The 19,141-nt window shown below is 44.1% G+C and overlaps 1 protein-coding gene across 1 annotated transcript in view; it reads left to right on the top strand.

Annotated features, from left to right (window-relative positions):
• The first annotated feature begins 8,175 nt into the window (after window positions 1-8,175).
• The window catches only part of LOC146184902 (aurora kinase A-like), a 31,962-nt gene continuing 20,996 nt past the window's right edge, over window positions 8,176-19,141 (top strand). The window contains exons 1-2 of the mRNA XM_084608648.1: window positions 8,176-8,732; window positions 11,622-11,748. Of these exons, the coding sequence (XP_084464774.1) occupies window positions 8,653-8,732; window positions 11,622-11,748 (207 nt within the window). The 5' untranslated portion in view covers window positions 8,176-8,652. The remainder of the gene's footprint in view (window positions 8,733-11,621; window positions 11,749-19,141) is intronic.

Genomic DNA, 19,141 nt, shown 5'->3' with positions numbered 1-19,141 from the left:
CCAGTAAGCGCGAGTTAGCTTCTCTCACGTGACTCTACGTGGCGGCTAGCGTGCAGCCCGAGCAAGCGAATAGTTGGCGGAGCAGGATGCCACGAAAGAGTGCCTAGATTCCTCTCGCCCCCGCAGCCGTGATAGCGTATTTGCCCTCCCAAGCCAACTAAAACAAGTCTCATGCCCAAGTATACAAGCGTTGTCAAAAATCATTCACTTTAATTTCATTTGTATCTTAGCCGCAGTTCAATATAACGTGGAAACATTGCATGCAGTTATGAATTCCACACATTATCTAGATGGTCGAAACCGTCAACCATATTGTCATGTTGTCTGTGACGATACTTTTCCGTGGGATCGCTAAAGACATGGGGTTAGTACAACCCAGGTTAGAGAGAACGCGGCGGCGGCATTCCCATTTAAACCCACTTCTTTGCTAGTCATGACTGTGCGTTGTGAAAATATCAGCACTCTCTACATCACCTTTGGATGAAACTGAGCTCAATTTACGGCGCATCGATTTGGCAACGTTGGCAAAACGGGGATCATAGTAGCCGCTTGTGTCGTACTTCGCAATGGAATGCGTTGCGGTGTGGCACGTATAATGGTGCGGCCGCGCACTCCACTATTGCTAGTCAAATATTTCCTAGTTCGTTACATGTTTAAGCACTTGTGTGAGTTGGTCAAGGTTGGTAAATATGGCGGGCCAGTCATTAAGAGCGAGACTCAGAAATCTTTGCAGAAATACAGCCGCTAAGAAGCGCAGGTATGGAGATATGTCCATTTGGCGTGGAAAAAGAAACAGTACTCGCACATGAAAAGAAATGCTCGATTCCTTTCAGCGTCTGAAACTCGGTGGCTGAAACAGCGTTAGACAAGTGGCGCGGATCGAGATGCGCGATGCGTGTGTATTGCACTTAAGGGGAAATCAACTGATTGCGAGTCATGTGAAAGTGGACGGTTGTGGTGACAGTGTTCTGTTGCTTATGAGCAAAGGTAAGCTCGTTCTCTAAAACACCAGTGACTCTATCTAGCGCGAACGCTGGCTACTTTGGCTGTTTTGGTGGTTCGACGGGACGCCGGGAACGGATGGCTAAATTGCCGACGGCTCCGAAAACCAAGTTTCTCGCGCGTAATCGCGTTTTACCTCCTTGGTTAAAGAACTCGAAATGGCTGCGCCAATAGATTGGCAGGCGGATGTGCTTACATGTAGTCTGCAAATTTCATTTGTTCTAGTTACATAGAATACTGAGCACAGGTGCTGAACGGTGAACACCTTAAGAAACTGACGTAAAGCGCTAAACGTGCGAGCTTTACTTTACCACAAGTCTCAGGAGAGGTTGTAGTGCGTTGTGTTGAGTTGTGTTGTGGTGTGGTGTGCACTGCCACAATAGTCTACGCAACCGAAGAAACCGTGATCCGCCCGGGAGATTTCACCGCTTCTTCGGCAAGTAGTATGAATAGCAGAGGCGCGAAGCGTGCATAACTGGGGACAGTAGAATCCATTAAATGTCTCCTTTGCTCTTGTGTCAGTTTAGTTAGTGTCGCGTAGCAATACTAGTAATCGCAGTCGGGCCTCGCTCATTTGAAGGTTGGCGTGCTTAAGCGAAAGCTTGCATACCCTACGTAAAAGCCAAATTGCTAGCTGTTTTTCACGGGTTAGCGCAGTTCTCCGGCAATGCTAAATGAATTTGATAGTGCCGCATTCAATTGACAGGATAGAATTTTACCAATTTTACTCATTTGTTTTGAGCTATTCCGAATTAGTAGCGGAAGAACGCGAAACAATTACCAAGCGGCCGGCTTACGGCGCTTGTGTGTATCGCTTCTCGTGGTTTCCGTCGTGGAGCGTCGTGGAGCGCTTCTCGTGGTTTCCGTCGTGGACGCCCACGAACTGAAATTAAGATCCTAGGTCCCTGGCCACGGCGATCGTCTGCGGTGAAGGCCTCCCAGCCACTGCTCCGCGTTATGAAAAGCACAGGACTGATCGAAAGGCTATGATTTTTTATGTTACGTGATATGACTGTGAAGTGATGTGATGTGACATGTCTGTGATGTAACTGTACTGTCATCACCCATCCCTCTCTCACCCACAACATTTATACCCATCTACCCCTCTCCCCCAGTCCAGGTAGCAAACCAGTTCCTTTACCGGTTAACCTCCCTGCCTTTCCTCCTCATCTTCCTCCTCCTCCTCCTCCTCCTCCTCCTCCTCCTCCTCCTCCTCCTCCTCCTCCTCCTCCTCCTCCTCCTCCTCGTGCTTTCCCACTCTCTAAGACACTTGGCGACCGTTTTCGGCTGTAATTAGAGGGCGTAACATCACTAGAGTGCTGGCTTTGCGTTATAAGTTGACATGCAAAACTACCGTTCTTACGCAAACTATTGCAATGATTGCAGCTACGAAGATTCGGAATTATAAAATTTAATATTAAGTGCAGTCAATCTATTTTAGCAGTCTAAAATGAATTGCGCTCAACGTACGTCTAGACAAGCGCGGAAGTGTACCCATGCTGACAAAAACAGAGCCACATTTACACCTGTGTGGCATGTTCGTGGGTAATCTTTATTAGGAATCCCCTTCGGGGACGATATCAGCTATGTTGTAGCGTACGGACTCGTGAACGCGCGAGCTAGAATATCGCAGTGAGCAGAACCGTGCTTATATGCTCACGAGCGAAATGTAAACAAATGTAATGAAGTCCGAAACCATTGGTGCGAGAAATGGGCTTTCATCTGTGACGCGCATTTCGCTTCCACGGAAATATTGCTGTCTTGCATGACTTGTTCCACACTGTCGTAGATGTGGGTTGGTCACCGAAGAAAATTCCGGTAAACTTAACGGATTTACATGGCTACACAAATGAAGAAAATTGTACACAAATTCACACCGGTGACCGTTTCGTCCGGCGTCTTGCAAGCCACCGTCTGCGCCGACGGTTGGCAGTGTTCCGCTCTCTAGGCTTTCCTGTTTCTTTTTTTTCCTTTTAGCCTCCTTCGTACTAGTGAGACGCCCAGCGTGCGTAGACTCTTGGAACTTGGCAGTCGCGGCGCCAATACGGTACGGCGGCGGTAACAGAAATCCTCGTCGCCTCATCGGCGTCCGCTCACGACCCCTAGTCGGCTCGGATATCTGGCCGGTCTGGCGTCCGCATCTGGTTAGGCCGCCAGCAAACATACGCACACACACAAACACACAATAACGAGCGGCCGCTCGGCCAGCGATCAGGGTGATGATAGCGCCGTGGCGCCGTCTCCTGACACTCCGTTCAATTCTGGCTTTTTTATTTTTTTGTCCCCGACACATACTATACACGGAAGAAAGCAAACTTTCCTATTTTCTAAGATTTTTACGCCGAAAATGTTTTTCGAGGTTGCCTATTTTTTAAAAGCCGCACTTTAACAGGTGCACTGCGAAATGAGGCACTTCAGGCGCCCGCCTACGGCGCTAAGATATTTGCGCCGAAGAGGGCGCTAATCGCTTGTTCTTGTTGGAATCCATATAGTGGACATAAGCTGCACATCCAGAGCGGGCACTTTGTGTGCGCACATTCTGTACACTCACCGCGTACACACATTCCATACACACATTCCGTAAACGGCGACCACAAGAAAACGATTGCCGGGCTTTAGCATGCTACATTGCGCGTGATATTTGGTTTGCGACACGCAAGTAGCATGCTCACAGAAAACCTTTAAGATACGGTCTCCAAATGCGGCAGCCTCTATTTTTCCCAACCATGGCAATTCCTTTTAAATCTACCTTGGTAACCTCCTCAAAAGAACACTTGGATCATATCATGCTCTAATTGCTGATGATGCTGCACAACATGAGACAATAGCAGGGGTTGCTTGTCTCTTATTAGCTTTATTAGGCTTTTCTCTCAGCGTGTTCGACTATAGAACCATTTTTACTAGGGATTTTTGAGTATGGTACCAGCCACGGAGAATTAAAGTCCTCCCAGGGCAACTGCTGTTATTTCTGTTTGGATATTTTGATTTCTGATATTCAGTAAGATTTTCGTCGCCAGTTCTTGGATCGGGTACCTTCTCACATCAATGAAATTAGTCCTTTGTGGGGGTAATGGCTGCATTGGAATATCAATTATAGAGTCGGACTTTCTCGAGTCGTGTACCCCTGGCCTATCCTGCCATAGTTATCTGCTTTCTCTTGGGTCCCCTTTCTAAGACATTTGGTTTCTTGTTGAAACACTCCAATTATCTTTTATTGCTTTTGAAGACTTACAACATGTACAGTATAAGCGGAATTGAGGCCACTGCCATTCACGCAAATGCGACGTGTTTTTGACATGTCTTGGGGGTAGGATTACTTCGCCTCATTATTTATTTGCACAAATCTGGGCGTTCTCCCTTACATTGTGCAATGAACCTAAAATAACGGGTTATTTTTATCCTCTCTTGTCACCGTTTCAACTAGCTAAGAAAACATGCTCTGAATATTTGCCTATTTCTAACTTTTTCCAATCTACTCTCATTTGCAGCCACTCACCTTGGCTTCAGAAATGGGGCAGTTAGCTTCGTTGTTCAGAAATAGGTAAATATTACTCCCTCTGTGAACGGTTCTCAGCTACATACATCCATCCATTCCACTGCTCTCATTCGTCTGCTTGGCTTTCCTTAATTATCCTGTTCGCTTTTCATCAGTAGGATTGCCTTGCCTCTCCAATTATACTAATTCATATTATTATTGCGAAGAATTTATGAACTTTTTGCTTTGAATCTCCAATCTCCTGGTGGGCAATGGCGATTCTTAAAAGGCGCAGCAACAGCAACATTGCCCTGCACTCTCGCCAATCTTCCACTGTGGGAATCTGCCATATTCAGAGGCGAGAAGAAGAAGAAATTGAGTGGTCTCGTGCTTTTGCCTCGTGCGCGCGCCAGTGCTTGCTGCGAGCGGCACGTGACTAGGAGAACGCAGCCAAGGTCGACATTAGTTTTCAAGGCTCCCGGCATTGTATCTGCGTGAGGTAAGTCCATGGCAGTGCTTTATGGCAAGCAGCAACTGCAGCCAGTGGTCTGTGCTCTAGCTTGTGCCGGCGGTGTACCTTCGGCGCGTTTGCTGTGTCTTCTACAGCGAGACTATTGGTAGTTCCATCAGGCCGTGTGCAGCAATCTCCAATGCCATGGATGAGGACGTCCTAGCTCAGCATTTGGTTTGGCGTATCATGAGCGACTTCGTGCAGACTGAACTGCGTTTATGTCGCAACGACGAAGCCATGTATGGACTACAAGCGGCTGGTCACTCGAGGCTTTTCCGGAGTATTGCACTCCTCTCCCCAGAATCTTACGATACGTATACGCCGCCACAACCTAAGAAGGAAGCAGCACGAGCAAGAGTTTTTGTCGATTCTGGACCCCACCCGCGCCTGCGGTAACATTAGGAGAATCCAATGGTGCCCTGCGTAGCACCCTTCGCGACGTCATTATCATAAGGGATCAAATAAGCCTGTATACTTTGCTCCTCCAGCTTAGGGGATATCGCGAATTGAAGATAAAAATGGAAGAAGGTATTTTTATACATAGTTTAAACAGTAGGAAGCGCACGTATGGAGGTTCTATAGCCCATAATATTTAGAATGCCTTAGTTTTGTGCAAATTAAGCTTAAATGCTAGTGTTGTTTATTAATGCAACATTGGTCTACGGCCACCGTATACTTTGAGCCCGACGGGAGGAGTGGAACAAAGGCCGCACTTGGAAAGTCTGTCCACATGTTTTACGTGCAGGCTAGTTCGTGTTCTCGCAGTTGTGTGGTATGTTTCATGGTCACAGTTGACCCGCAGGGGTCGTGCTGGAGAGCACTCCTTCATTTTTGTTTCTTTGCAGAAACTAAGTTCTCCTAACTGTCATACATAACGGTACTGTCACTTAGGTGTACTTAACTTATGTGCGGAACTGCAGCACGGAATCTCCATTCAAACAATTTTCGTTACCCATCATGGCAGCTTTTAGTTCCCTGTTATAAACTGCATATACCTTTAGTTTTTTTTGTTTTTCTAAAGTGATATAGCTGTCATAAAGACATCTTGAACAGCAACTTTTATAATCAATTAACCAGAAAAGTCATATTTGTGTTCTGTACCATTGTTTTCGCTTCCATTGTTTTTCCTTTATGCAAATCCAGACCACCCGTCGCTGCTACCGTCGCCGTGACAGCGCTTGCACCGCAGGCAAGGGTTGAATCGCAGCATTCACCCAGCAGTAAGCAGCATCCTATGGCTTCATTGCCCCGATAAAGGTAATTCAACGTGAACGTGCACTTTCCAGGAGCATTAGATCATTAGTAGCTCATTCGCCCTGCTTTGCAGCTAGCTTTTGCGTCTTGCAGGAAGGTTAGGTTCCACCATTTACGAGGGACATCCTTCAGGCAGTACTGGATTTATTTTGTCGTAACCATGGCGTGTGATGGCGTGTGCAGGTGGCCATAGTGTCAGCGGAAAGTTTCCAAGAGCACTGCTGTATTCGTCCTCATCCGCCACCAGATTTGGAAGGTACATTGGTTTAAAGCCTACCAAAGGAGCAGCGAGAGGAAAAGAGGTTCTGGACTGAGGACTCCAACTGCTACTCCGGCAACATTTGCAGGCGAGTAAGTCTTTAAGATTTACCCGGCCCTATAATCACGTCAGCGGTTCCCGGCGTAATTTTCTTCAGCGCCTGCAGCATGTATGCAGGTCTTATCAGCGGTTTTATGGGAATTCTCTGCAAATGTTAACGTTCGGTGTATTGACAGCGTTGGGCTCTGGCCGTCATGCACCTGCCATGCACACGGCATTGAGGAGAGTGGTCCGGTAATCTAAAATGTTTTCTAGGAATGCTAACAATGATGCAGGATCAATGATATCGGTATTTGTGGTCTGTGAACCCACGGTCAAGTTTCGCCTACGAGGTGTCGTGCTAGAGAAACAAGGAGCTGAGAATCGGATTTTCTTTTCTCCTTGGTGCGACCTCTCAGCTATCTTAATCATTAACCTTCTCGCTACTGTCTTTAAGTGTACTTAACCTCCAATACGAATCACATGCCACTCTTAATCGACCCGCTAGAAGATTTATTGCAGCGCATGCTAGTATTTGACTGCCAATAATAGCCTCCGAAACGGATTCTTTTAAAGCGACGTAGCTGTCATGGCTTTTTGGAGCAGCAAACCTATCCAAACTTGTATTTGTCACAATCGCCTGGGCATCTTTACCACTTTTCGTGTGCCTCAGGCAGTGATAGGTATGCTGGCGGCGACAAGTGTAATTGTGTTCGCCTAAGCCGCAGCAGCTACTCCTGTTTTAAAGATCGGCAGGAAAGCTTAAAATTACTGGTGCTTACTGGGACGCATGGACGTTTCGGGATGACTAAACACTGCTTACTATGCTAACTTGTAGTGTGTGCGCGGCACATTTTTATGTTGAATCGCTTGGTAAGGCAACGTATTGTTTGTATTGAGCCAAACGGGTTTCTTTCAGATTATTACGCAACCACCGTCCAGCTTTTTCTTATTACCTTGCCGAAACCGCGGCCGTGGAGTGTTACCGAGCGACGACGCTCAAAGGACATTTCCCAGTAGGGCAATCTTCTTGTCGGTGACACGCAAAGTTCATTTGAAGGAAAGGCTTACGGAGAATCCCTGGCATATTTGCTGCCGAGATTCGTTCATGATAGCAGGGTGAGCTTATTCTTCAAGCAGTAGATGAATGCAGGGCTCGTTGAGCCTTATATTCTACAGAGACGCATGAGTCCTCTGTGGACATACTGTAACGTTCCCTTATTGCAACCGACACGAGAAGAGTGATTTTAAGCATTGGATATGTTATTTCAATTTCAAATGGTGAGCCCCTGAATTATTGCAAGAAGTAAACGCTTGCATTCACTTCACATCAGAATCCGCCGCCTCGCTTTGTTCGACACCGGCTGCTTTTCCAAAAGACGCCTCTGCCGCTTCAAGGTCACGGGTTAGCTGCGATTCTAGATTTGATTATGCTTTATGAGAAGCATGACGTTTCGTGCCATAGGAAGCGCTTTTCTGGAAGTAATAGGAAAGATGTACTCGGTACAGCACGAAGACTGCTGGTGGCGGCGACCACTGTGGAGTGCGCGTCTACGAGAACCAGTTATTTGCAATGGGAATTTTGACCTTTGTGAGTATGGCGAATTTTTGGGGGGAGTGGAGGAGGGCGTCGTTTAGTGGTTAGCTTAACGGAGGGGGTGCAGGGAGGGAAAGGCAGCTATAGTCGGATACAATTGAAGAAAGAAGCCGAAATACGCGTCTGCCATTCACGGTAATGGATCAACTGCGGCCTCATGAGAGCCAGCCGATTTCATTAGTAGATATGGCTTCCTTTCAGCGGTAGGCACCGCAGCATTATTAAGTTGTTTCCGACCATACTGAAGCACTGTTCTGAGAATTCTTGTGAATTGCACATTTATCGCCGGTTTTCTTCGAAAATTGTTGGTTGAGATGAGCTGCTGCCCCCTGCTTTCAGTCCCCTGCTGGACTAGTGTCGCACTTTCAAACAAAATTTCTCGCTTGAGTGCAGTGGTGACAAAACTTCAGAGTCGCTCAGAAGATTTTATGCAATAGCGCCGGCATTAACCCTCCTTATATTTATCTCCCTTTGCGGCAGCCAGTAGCAGCCCCGTACTACTTTGGACGTTTTCGATGGAAGCCGCCGACCCCGATAATACAGGACCCGACAACGAAGCTGGCCCCGGTGGAAATGGCAGAGAACCCGAGCAGCGGTAAGACATTCTGTAGGTTTTGTCCGCCAGTGTTTTGGATCATTTCATGTTGCATACAGCATAATTATCTGCTTTGACGTGATTGCAGATTTTATTATAAAGCGAACCTCTGGGGCCTTGCTATGTTGGCATGTGTTTCAGTTATAGTAATTGCCCATACGACACATGCTCCTTGACTAAGACAGATAGGCTTCCCTCCATCCCGCAAATAAATATCCTAATAAATCATCAGAGGGCCCCATGGCATCTCCCCAGACCGCATATGTACTATAACGGGATTCAGGCGTAACGTGGTATTTTCGCTTTTCTCCGGTCAGTTGCAGGGACTAACAGGGCGCCGGCACTGTGCCCGCCGTATGGGTTAGTGTTCGGGAAACTCCAAACACGTGGAGGCACGATCCCCTTCAGGCTCATTTTTGTTTTAAACAGATGACGCAGCCGTGGGTCGGCACCCCATTGCACGTCATATTAACGGCCCTTAAGAGGTAGAAGTTGCTGTGGAGCTCAGCACTTGTTCTATTAGCTCTTCTCCTCGCACCATCTGAGTAAGACAGTTACTGCGCCCCTCCATTCCTTGTCTTTGCTTCACAAACCAACGATGTGTATGCGCCCATCCGCTCTGAAGGAACATTTCTGCCCTCGCCTGCTTCACTGGAAGCGCGCCCTTACACTGGAACCTTAGCAGAGATATGCTGATTCTTGCATTACACCGCGCCTGGTGCAGAAGCTGATTTTGTATTATTGGATCAGCCTTTACAGGTTGCTGCTTTTACACGTAGAAAAAAGTATGTGGGAAAAGGTATGATTGTGAGAAAAAAAAAGGTCTAAACAATGTTACTAACAAACGTAGTAGGGTATATATAGTCTTGGCAAAAGTGTAGAGCCCACGGGGTCTGCTTTTGAGCCGTGTAGTGGCGCTGATTAAGAATTAGGAGATCCTTCCCATTGAAGAAGGTAGGGCGAAAAATCTTCTTACTATCTAGAGGATTGAACTCTGCAATTCCTTTACAAACCGCACGAATAGGCTCAGAAGTAGATCCCCTAGAATCTACTTTTCTGCCAGTGACTCTACTTACACTTTTACCATTTATTACAAACGAGGTTGATATCGCAAGTGGTTAAGGATGTTAGTGCTTGTCAAACCTTTTTACAAGCCTTATAAGTCTTTTTTGCTTTTTATAAGTTGACCCTAGCGGGAATTACATTCTGCAATGTATTCCATCCGGAGAGTTAAAAATTAAACAGGTACTTCGCGCTTACAATTGCCGCTGTCATTCTCGAAGGCTCTCCCTAGAAACACCACAGACACCTAGACAAGATGTTTTTGTCGGCGAGGTCTAATACAATTTTTCGTATCTCCCGAAGGGGAGCGAGTAGCACGGGCTTAGCTGGGATATACGAGTTTAACAAGAGCCCTGCTAAACGAAATCAGAACTGTGGGAACCAACGGAAGAGCGCGGCTTTCAATGTTGACCTGGCTACTCCTCGTTTTAGGGTTAACGCCTCAACTTTGCGATAGGAAGAAGCCGCCGTGACAGCTGACTGCCTAATTTAGCATTCTCTTCACGTCATTAACAGCCAGACCCCCCCGCTCGATGTTTTCGCTTTAATGCATCGTCGTTGCATTTCTTTTTATGCTCCTCCACTCGCATTTAGGCATTGGGGGAAGCCATCCTCACAGTCGACTGCCATTGCACTCTGGCGAAGCCTCGGCTATCCTACACGTTTGAGTGCATTTCACACCTACTTGAAGGAATGCCACGATCATCGCTTTTTTATTAATTTAGAGCACAGGACTTGGCAATAACGCCGCATCAATATTAACTCTAAACGACACGTTGCAAAGCGTGATCTATCTTGGTCCTAATCAGAAAAAGCAGAACGCCAGGTTTTAAAATTATTAAGTAAAAAATATTATATATAAGTAAAAAAAATATTTAAAAAAATTAAGTGAAAAGAAATTAGTTTGGCAATATCGGATAGGAACATCCCATTACACTCCGCAGTGAAGCACTGGTAGCGGTACGAGAATACATTTAATTAGGACACGTAGTGACCGAGAATCTGGATCACGTCGGTGCAATAACAATTGGTAACTCACAATGGGATGGAGTGCACTTGGCAGACACACGCAGGGGATGAAACCCAGTTTGTCTCTATACCCCAAGAGTAAACTATATAACAACAGTGTCCTATATTAGTACTACACTACATGGCGCAAATGAGAGACTAACGGAAAGGGTTGGACTTGAAGTGAGGACAGCGCATAAATGCAGTCAAAGAAATAGGTAAAATAGAGACAGGTAATAGCAGTTTGAGTCAGGGTAAGATTCTGAGTTAGTAGCATCTAAACAGAAATCCAGAAGCGTCTTTGAGCAAGGGGTATAATATGAAAAATAATAATAAGCCATTTGAAAACAATCAATTCGAATATAACACGATCAAACTTGGCACGGGTCTTCAGATTTTGCGGGAGGACGGGCAGTTTTCCTGAAGGAGCACTTTTCACCTCCAGTGTCTGAATTCAAGCTGTCGCCGGCGGTGACCAGTATTAGCCCGGGAAACAATATTCCGGTGGTTTCCTGCCAAAACAAGCTATAATACGAATTTGTGAAAGATATCTCGCTTTTTTCGAGCGCACTATATTTGATCAAACATGGTTCAGCAGAGCTGTTATCTTGGCTTACTGAGACATTTCGTCAACGATAGCTCAAAATAATGGAGATGCGCTGATGTGGGCTACCTGCTGCCAGCATGTGCGGTGCCATCTATTCAGGACATGTGTTCTAATTTGAGCTCACCTTGGAGGAGCTTTCATTTCGGGCACGTTTTACTTCTGGAGCCTTTTAAGGCGACTTTCAAGTTACAAGAATCGTTTTTGCATTTCAGCGCGGAAGAGGAAGTGACAGAGTGGCATCTGGAAGATTTTGACATGGGGCCCTTGCTCGGAAAGGGGGCGTTTGGAGAAGTGTACCTGTGTAAAGAGAAGAGTAACGACTACGTTATAGCACTGAAGGTCAGTACTGAGAAAGTAGAGTACATGAACTTATTGATTCGATTATTGCGCTCTTGTAGTGAGCATTCAATTCGTACGGTACACCATTGCTGCCGTACGGTTCTATTATTCGATCTTAGAGGACTTACATGTTGCATAAGCGGCTGCTTGAAGGCCTCATTTATGCGGAGTAATTTATTACACGTTGCTGGAGTAGTATTTAAAAAAAAAGCGCATATAGGCATTCGCGGTGCAGTGTAAAGTGGCATCATGTACGGACCTTGCACGGTTATGACTGGGTGGTTCACTATGTAGAAGTAGCGAAAAAAAGTTTTATTTATATACGAAGGTTGAAATATAACATTTCTTCTGAAAACAAAACAGAAATGTGGGTAATTATTTAATTCGCAATGATGTCTCATATTTAACACTCTATCATAGACATAATGTCACTCTGCTTTAGAATCCGGCTGTGGAAACCACAATTACGTTTCTTTCAAGGGTTCTAAAATAAACACCTGCACACGGGGCACAAAATCATCCACTATATGCTCTCATGCAGACGAGAGTCGTCATATGGTATTAGAGTACAGAGTCCACCAGTTCTATGGACACCGCCTCAGGCAGGCCTGATTTGAACAGCGGTCAACGCAGCCATCTGCCCAAGCAGGCAAATGGTCGCTCTCGCAGAATAAGGCTAATTAAGGAAAATAGCCCGTGAAAATTCGGATACAGTTATTCGTTGCTTTCAATAAGGTATACTTTTGATGAAGTTGTAAGAGCATAATGCGCCTTATTTCTTTGTTCATGCTGCTTGTTTAGGGAAAAGTGTGGATTCATTTTTACTAAGGCTGGAGCCTCACGCGAAATTATTTAATGACGACGCCCGATAGTTTTATTGCACGATCTTGTATAGCGGTTATTTCTAGCGGGCCGTGCAGTGGACATTTCACGGTCAGAGCCCCCATTTCTTCCCGTGACCTGCCTCGATTGGCCTGCACACTCTTATCACGAGGAGACTCACTACAATTACCGTCCGAACGCAGTACGTTAGGTCTTCGTTACGATCTAGCTCTTTAGTTCGAATTTGCGGTGTATTGAAACTAATCTTCGAGCTCTATTCCGTTCAACTTACCGAGTCTAGACTGTTTTACGGAACAATGTTGCTCTTCGGTGCTATATGTCTATGTGAAATGCATGTCTCGGTGATTGGCACAAATAAGCCACCGTGCCCTTTATATTTAGAGTCACCGGATATTTAGATTGAAGAGCATACACAGAAGCGTCATGTGCAGAGAATGAGTGCACAAAGAAGGCTTTTGAGGTTGTTTCTTTATAAACAAAATCAACATACAAACTCCGCCCTGTCAGAACATGTGGCGTTTGCGACTTCATCTCTCGCTTTTGTAAGCAGCTCGCGAGCGTGCTTTTAGAGACAGGTAAGCGCATGTATTTGCAGCGCCACATATCTGTGTTGCCCTATCTATCGGAATTCAAGCGCCTGATTTTAGTCGCCACCAAATAAATAAAAAACAACAACGCAGGGTCGAGGAAAGGGTAACCATATAAACGGAGGTGTAGCCTGCCACAAGGCTTGCAGGATTGCAGGATGATTATGGCAGCGCTGTTAGGTAATAATCTTGGTCCTGCACTGAACGCATCCACTGCTTTTAGAGTTAGGGGCTTAAAATACTGAAGCTGTTTAATATCTGAACTAGGGTTCAGAGACGTCCGAGTTTTTCTATGAAAACGCCCGTCGGAAAGTGAGAGCACTCCGAACAGTGCTATACGAACAAGCCTTTGGCGAGTTTGCAAAGTAAATGGAAACGAGTACATGTCTCGAAGCTTAATACACGTGTATCCAAGCGGCTTAAGCCATGTGACGCGCTTAGAGACGTAATTACCTGCGACTCTGTTAGAACATTTCGCATCTGCTGCCTTGCTTAATGTCCAATCAGCGGCAACCACAACCGTAGGTTTCCTTGCGAGCACGATTCATGATTGGAGTAGTTCAATCTTGCCAACGCATAGTATAAGATGATTCACGATGCCTATATAAAATTGGTGGGAGAAAACAAACGCTTGATCTATACTGAGAAAAATATTTTTTGAAGCCATATATGGTGGGGGGGGGGATTTTTTTCCTATTCTATTGTTTAGGGAGACCAGATATATTACTAGGAAACTCCAGAGAGTGAAAGCCTTCAACCCAACAGACAAGATAATATATTCAGAGAAATGAAGACTAATAAAGAAGTGTAGTGTCCGACATGAGGAAGTATATTACAGAGAGACTTGAGCAGAATCTAAAGAACGGCGGTGACCTAAAAAGAGTGAAAGTTAAGCACAAGCAAAAATCAGCTGTTCGCGCGCAGAGACAAGGGGGACATTGTCGTTAGCAACATGGATATACTAGTAAATGTAGCCGAGGTGTTCTACATTGATTTATACAGTAGAGGACTTTTATCAGCATGATATTGTGAGTAGTGGTAGTAGAGAGGAATCAGATGTTCCGTCGAATATTATTTGGGGAGGATCTGATTTTTTAAAAGGACAGTGAAGAAATAATGGTGAACATTCTGTCCACCCTTGTATGTAATACTTTATCTCCTCCAGAGTACTGGAAGCTTGGAAGAGCGCTACTATTAATCGTAATCCTTAAGAAAGTGGACGTCAAAGATATAAAAAATTAGGCCGATCTGTTTCGTGTTTCCTGTAATCACAAACAGAAACTATAAAATGCTTCGAGAGCCTTTTCTAAAGGCTACTGTACGATTGGCCACGTGCACTGTATGAAACAGGTGATAGAAAAACCCTCGTGATATGAACGACGCCTGACATAAAATTCATGCTTGGAACCAAATCCGCTAGCAAAATTCGTCCGGTTATTCTAAAGCTCACTGATTACCGAGAAAAGGTTTTGGAATTAAAGAACTGCTCAAAGTTTAAGGGATCTGGGCAGTACGACACTCATGATTACTCGCAGAAAATACGCGCTATTAGAAAACCATTGTGGGACAGCACTGGTAGCATCAGGGACCGTAAAGAACGCGTGAAACTAGTATTCGACAAAATAGCAGTGAATGGAAATCTTTACCTATGGAATTTCGATAAACTATAAAAAGTAGCCGTTCCCAATCGAACAAAATTGTGACATGAGAAGAGCTCCTTCCCATTGTAGCTCTTGAACGTTAACTGTCGAAGCGTTGTAAATAAAACTGCAGATTTGGAATACTTGTTTACCATTCAGGATCCTGACGTGGTAGCAATTACTAAAACCTGGTTACATGATGAGATAAATGACAGCGAATTTGTTCCCCCTGAGTTCGGAGGTTAACGTCGGGATCGCAACAATAGCGACGGTGGCGTTGCACTACTGCTTAAGAAAAAACTGCGCATGAATGATCACTAACCTTGAATGTTTGTTGGGCAAAATGCTCTGTGATGAACACTCTGTAATGGCTGGCGTTGTTTACAGACCGCCAGGTTCTGGTTTGGATGTGCTAGAGAACTTGAAAACCTACATTATGAACAGCACGACCATTAATACCAAGTTTGTGCTATGTGGCTATTTTAATCTTCCGGGTAAAGATTGGCCTATATTTTCGTCACGTAGTAGTGATGTTGCCCATAATGAAAAACTCATTAACAATGCGTTTTGTTTCGATTTAAATCAGTTCGTCAGAGATTACACACGTATTCAGGGTAAAAGTAACTCGGTTCTATATCTGGTTTTTGTACGTGGCAACTTCCCCGGTGAAATTCAATGCGAGGTTGTTGATGGCACTTCAGACCATCAAGCTGGCTTAGTTCACTTTAGCTCAATTAAACAAGGTCAACTAATATAGCTCGTGTGCCAGTTTTTTCTTCTGCAGATGACATTAGTATTATAGATAGATCAGAACTATTATTTGGTGAACTTCTAATTGGCGCAAATAACAATCTTGATGACGTAAACTGAATGTGCCTGAAATTCAAGAACACTGTGCTTGCCTATATTCAGCGGTTGGTTGCCTTTACACTTAGGAAAACAAACATGACTAATACATGGATTACGAGAGATGTAATTCATTTAAAAAGAAAAGTAATCACGAACGGAACAATTTTTACAATGGTCACTTAAGTAGGCTATTATATGAATCTCCTGCTAATTTCTGTCGATTCATATCACCAAACACATCTCGCACTGACAAATTTGTGATAAACAATCGGTCAACATGTGATGAAGCAGAAATCTCAGACGCTTTATATGAACATTTCAAATCGGTCTTCACACGTGATAACTCATGCACACCTCATTTTGCTGAATTTGATTGCCTGCCTGCCATTGAAGACTTGGAAATAACTGGACCGGGCGTGATTAACCTTTTATTAAACTTCGACGAGAGAAAATCCTCTGGGCCAGATGAAATACCCAATTCCTTTTTGAAGAGGTACGCTGAATGGCTGTCGAAATTTCTGACAATTATCTTCAACGCAGCTCTGTCGTCAAGTACTTTGCCGGAAGACTGGAAACTGTCACAAATAAAGCCGTTACATAAAAGCGGAAACAGGCAACTTGTCTCGAATTATCGACCAATAGCTCTAACCTGTACCTGCTGTAAGTTATTGGAGCATATCATTCATAAACAGATTACCGCATTTCTTGAAACTCATTCCATTCTTTCACTAGATCAGCACGGTTTTAGGACGGGTTTCTCGACTGTGACCCAACTTGTTGAAGCAATTCATGATTTTTTATCTGCTATAAACGACCGAAGTCAAATAGGCGCATTATTTTTAGACTTAGCTAAAGCATCCGATAAAATCGCTCACTCGAATATACTAACTAAACTTCGTAGCATATAAAACATTCTATACTCTGTAACTGTTTTCAAGCGTACCTGACATCTAGACACCAATATGTTGTCTATAGAGAATTTTCTTCTAAATTTTTGCCAGTTGAATCCGGGGTACCCCAAGGATCAGTATTTAGACCTTTACTTTTTCTGATTTTTATTATTACATTGTTGATGGTTGTGGCGCAAAGCTCCGGTTATATGCTGACGACTATGTATTGTACTGTGTTATTAATTCACATGAAGAATATGTGAAGTTGAACACTGATCTCAATCGGGTTCTAAAGTGGTTTGCCACCTGGCAGATGTGTGTAAACTATGCCAAAAGTGTTGTTTTAACTGTCACAAATAAGAAGCATCCACTGACGTTTGACTATTCAGCTCACGGTAACCAACTTGTCCGAGCTTCTGAATACAAGTACCTAGGTCTTCACATAACTCACGATTTGAGTTGGCACCATCATATTATACACATTGCTAATAAATTCATGACAAAATTACATTACTCGAAGTGATGTCTCCGTAACTCGTCAAAGGATGTTAAGCTGCGTATAAATCTCTAGTGCTACCTCTTTTTGAATACGGCAATATAATTTTGGAACCGCTTACTTTAGTTAATATTAATAGAGTGGAAAGAGTGCAAAAGAAGGCGGTCAGGTTTATCTTCAATCAATGTGGCAAAAAGTCGGTTACGGAACTCAGGGATAGAGGAGGTTTGATTGCATTATCAAACAGAAATAAGATAGCACGCTTGCGTTTCCTGTTTAAAGTTGTAAAAGGCAAATTAAGTAGCAACACGCATGAATTGGCTGCCCTTTCTTCTGGTTATGCTACGAGACGCAGAAATCCTTTTACTTTGCTTCCTCTTCAAACAATGTCTTTTAAGTATTCACTCTTCCCTCGTACGGTAGTAAAGTGGAACGGCCTCGATGGTGCATGGTTTGAGGTGGGAGACATCCAGCAATTTTAGGTGTTTATTGAACGTAGCATGTGAAATTTAGTCATTGTTATTTACAGTCACTTGTTTGTTTTTTAATTCCATTCATGTGTCTACGGTTTCATGTATTTTATCCTTTTGGACAATATTTCATTATTGTTTTTGCTATTGTGATGTTCTCTGTGGTCATTCCCACCCTGACACGGCTCCTACCTTCGGGTTAGCAGTATTGCAAATAAATAAATAAACAAATAACTAAATGCCCTACGAGAAGGCATTTATCCCCTTCGAAACCACATGAGTCATGGCTGTATAGCGATATCAAAATGTAGATGGGCCATACGTGAAAATAGTGGAACAATTCTATAGCGACTGCACAGGGACCATGTACAGTCCTCCATCAAGAAAGAAATAAAGTTCCCATAAGGAAGAGTGTTAGGTAAGCAGATAACTGTATGGTTCACCCGCTTCCTTAAAGTAACAGTTCGGACACCTCACTTGAGAAAAGTTAGGGAGGATGTTTGATGAAGAGTGCCTCAGTAATATGCGGTTTTTCGGATCACATTGGCGTGCTAAGTAACTCAGGGGACAAATTGTGAACTTTTATATTGATTTATTGAGGAAAAGCGAAATGGTGGGTCTAAATAGTTATATGGAGAAGATTAATGTTTTACAGCCGCGAATACATGAGCGCCAATACATGGTGGAGAAACCGACCTTCAGGTTTCTACATTTTCAACAAAGCCTGTACATATTCCAGCACGACAACAGTATCGTGTGTACAATCGCCAAATAGGCGGCACACGATGTGGGAATGTCTCATAGCACAAACGTCTGGCTTACATACGCCACCAGCCTTATTCCTTTTTTTATTCTCCGGGCACACGTTCGTGAATTTGGTATGGAAGCAAAGACTGTGCGACATTTCTTGCCATAACCTTCTTGAGGCCATGCAGTCTGCGACGAATGCGCCGAATGACTGCATGCGTATGTGAATTGTTGTTGGTGAAGAGTACCGACATTTTGGAGTAACTGATTGGAGGACTCAGGAATAAAGTGTGTGCATCATACGCAGCAGAGCGCTGCCAAGTTTTTTACCCGTGATACTTTCAATGAAGTGATAACAGGATTCCAAGAAAGCTGGTAAAAGGCAACACAAAAGTATTTAATTCTTGAGCACTTTTGTGCACAGACTGGAGCGGTAACTGGAAATTATGTAGACTGAAATTCCTATGTTTAAACGCAGATCTGAGAGAGCATGAGAACTCAAAGAAAGGCAACTGATACCTCGCCTGTAATTTCGTCGACAAAAATGGTTCTGCATGGCGCAATTCAAATCACGCATGTTCTTAGGGGCCGTCTGGACGCACACGTGAGATCATAGGCGCCTACTGTACGATGAAAGTATTGCCGTTTTGAGTCAGCTGCGATCGCATTGTCTGATAAGGAATAGTGCTATTTAAATGATACTTAATATTTATGCCTTACTTCATTAAATTCGAACGTCCGGCAGATATGTTTCTTCACGATTGTACGTTTTTATTCCCGGGCAATGATTCTATTTATAACTTTATACCCCATTTTTTTTTTATCACGGTAGGTTGGTTACTAATCTTGAAAATGCACAAAAATGTACTCA

This window comes from Amblyomma maculatum, chromosome 7 (assembly GCF_055883805.1).
Source record: "Amblyomma maculatum isolate TAMU_Amacu chromosome 7, ASM5588380v1, whole genome shotgun sequence".
Classification (NCBI taxonomy): domain Eukaryota; kingdom Metazoa; phylum Arthropoda; class Arachnida; order Ixodida; family Ixodidae; genus Amblyomma; species Amblyomma maculatum.
Note: the sequence above shows the minus strand (reverse complement) of the source record. Positions and strands in the feature narration are given on the sequence as shown.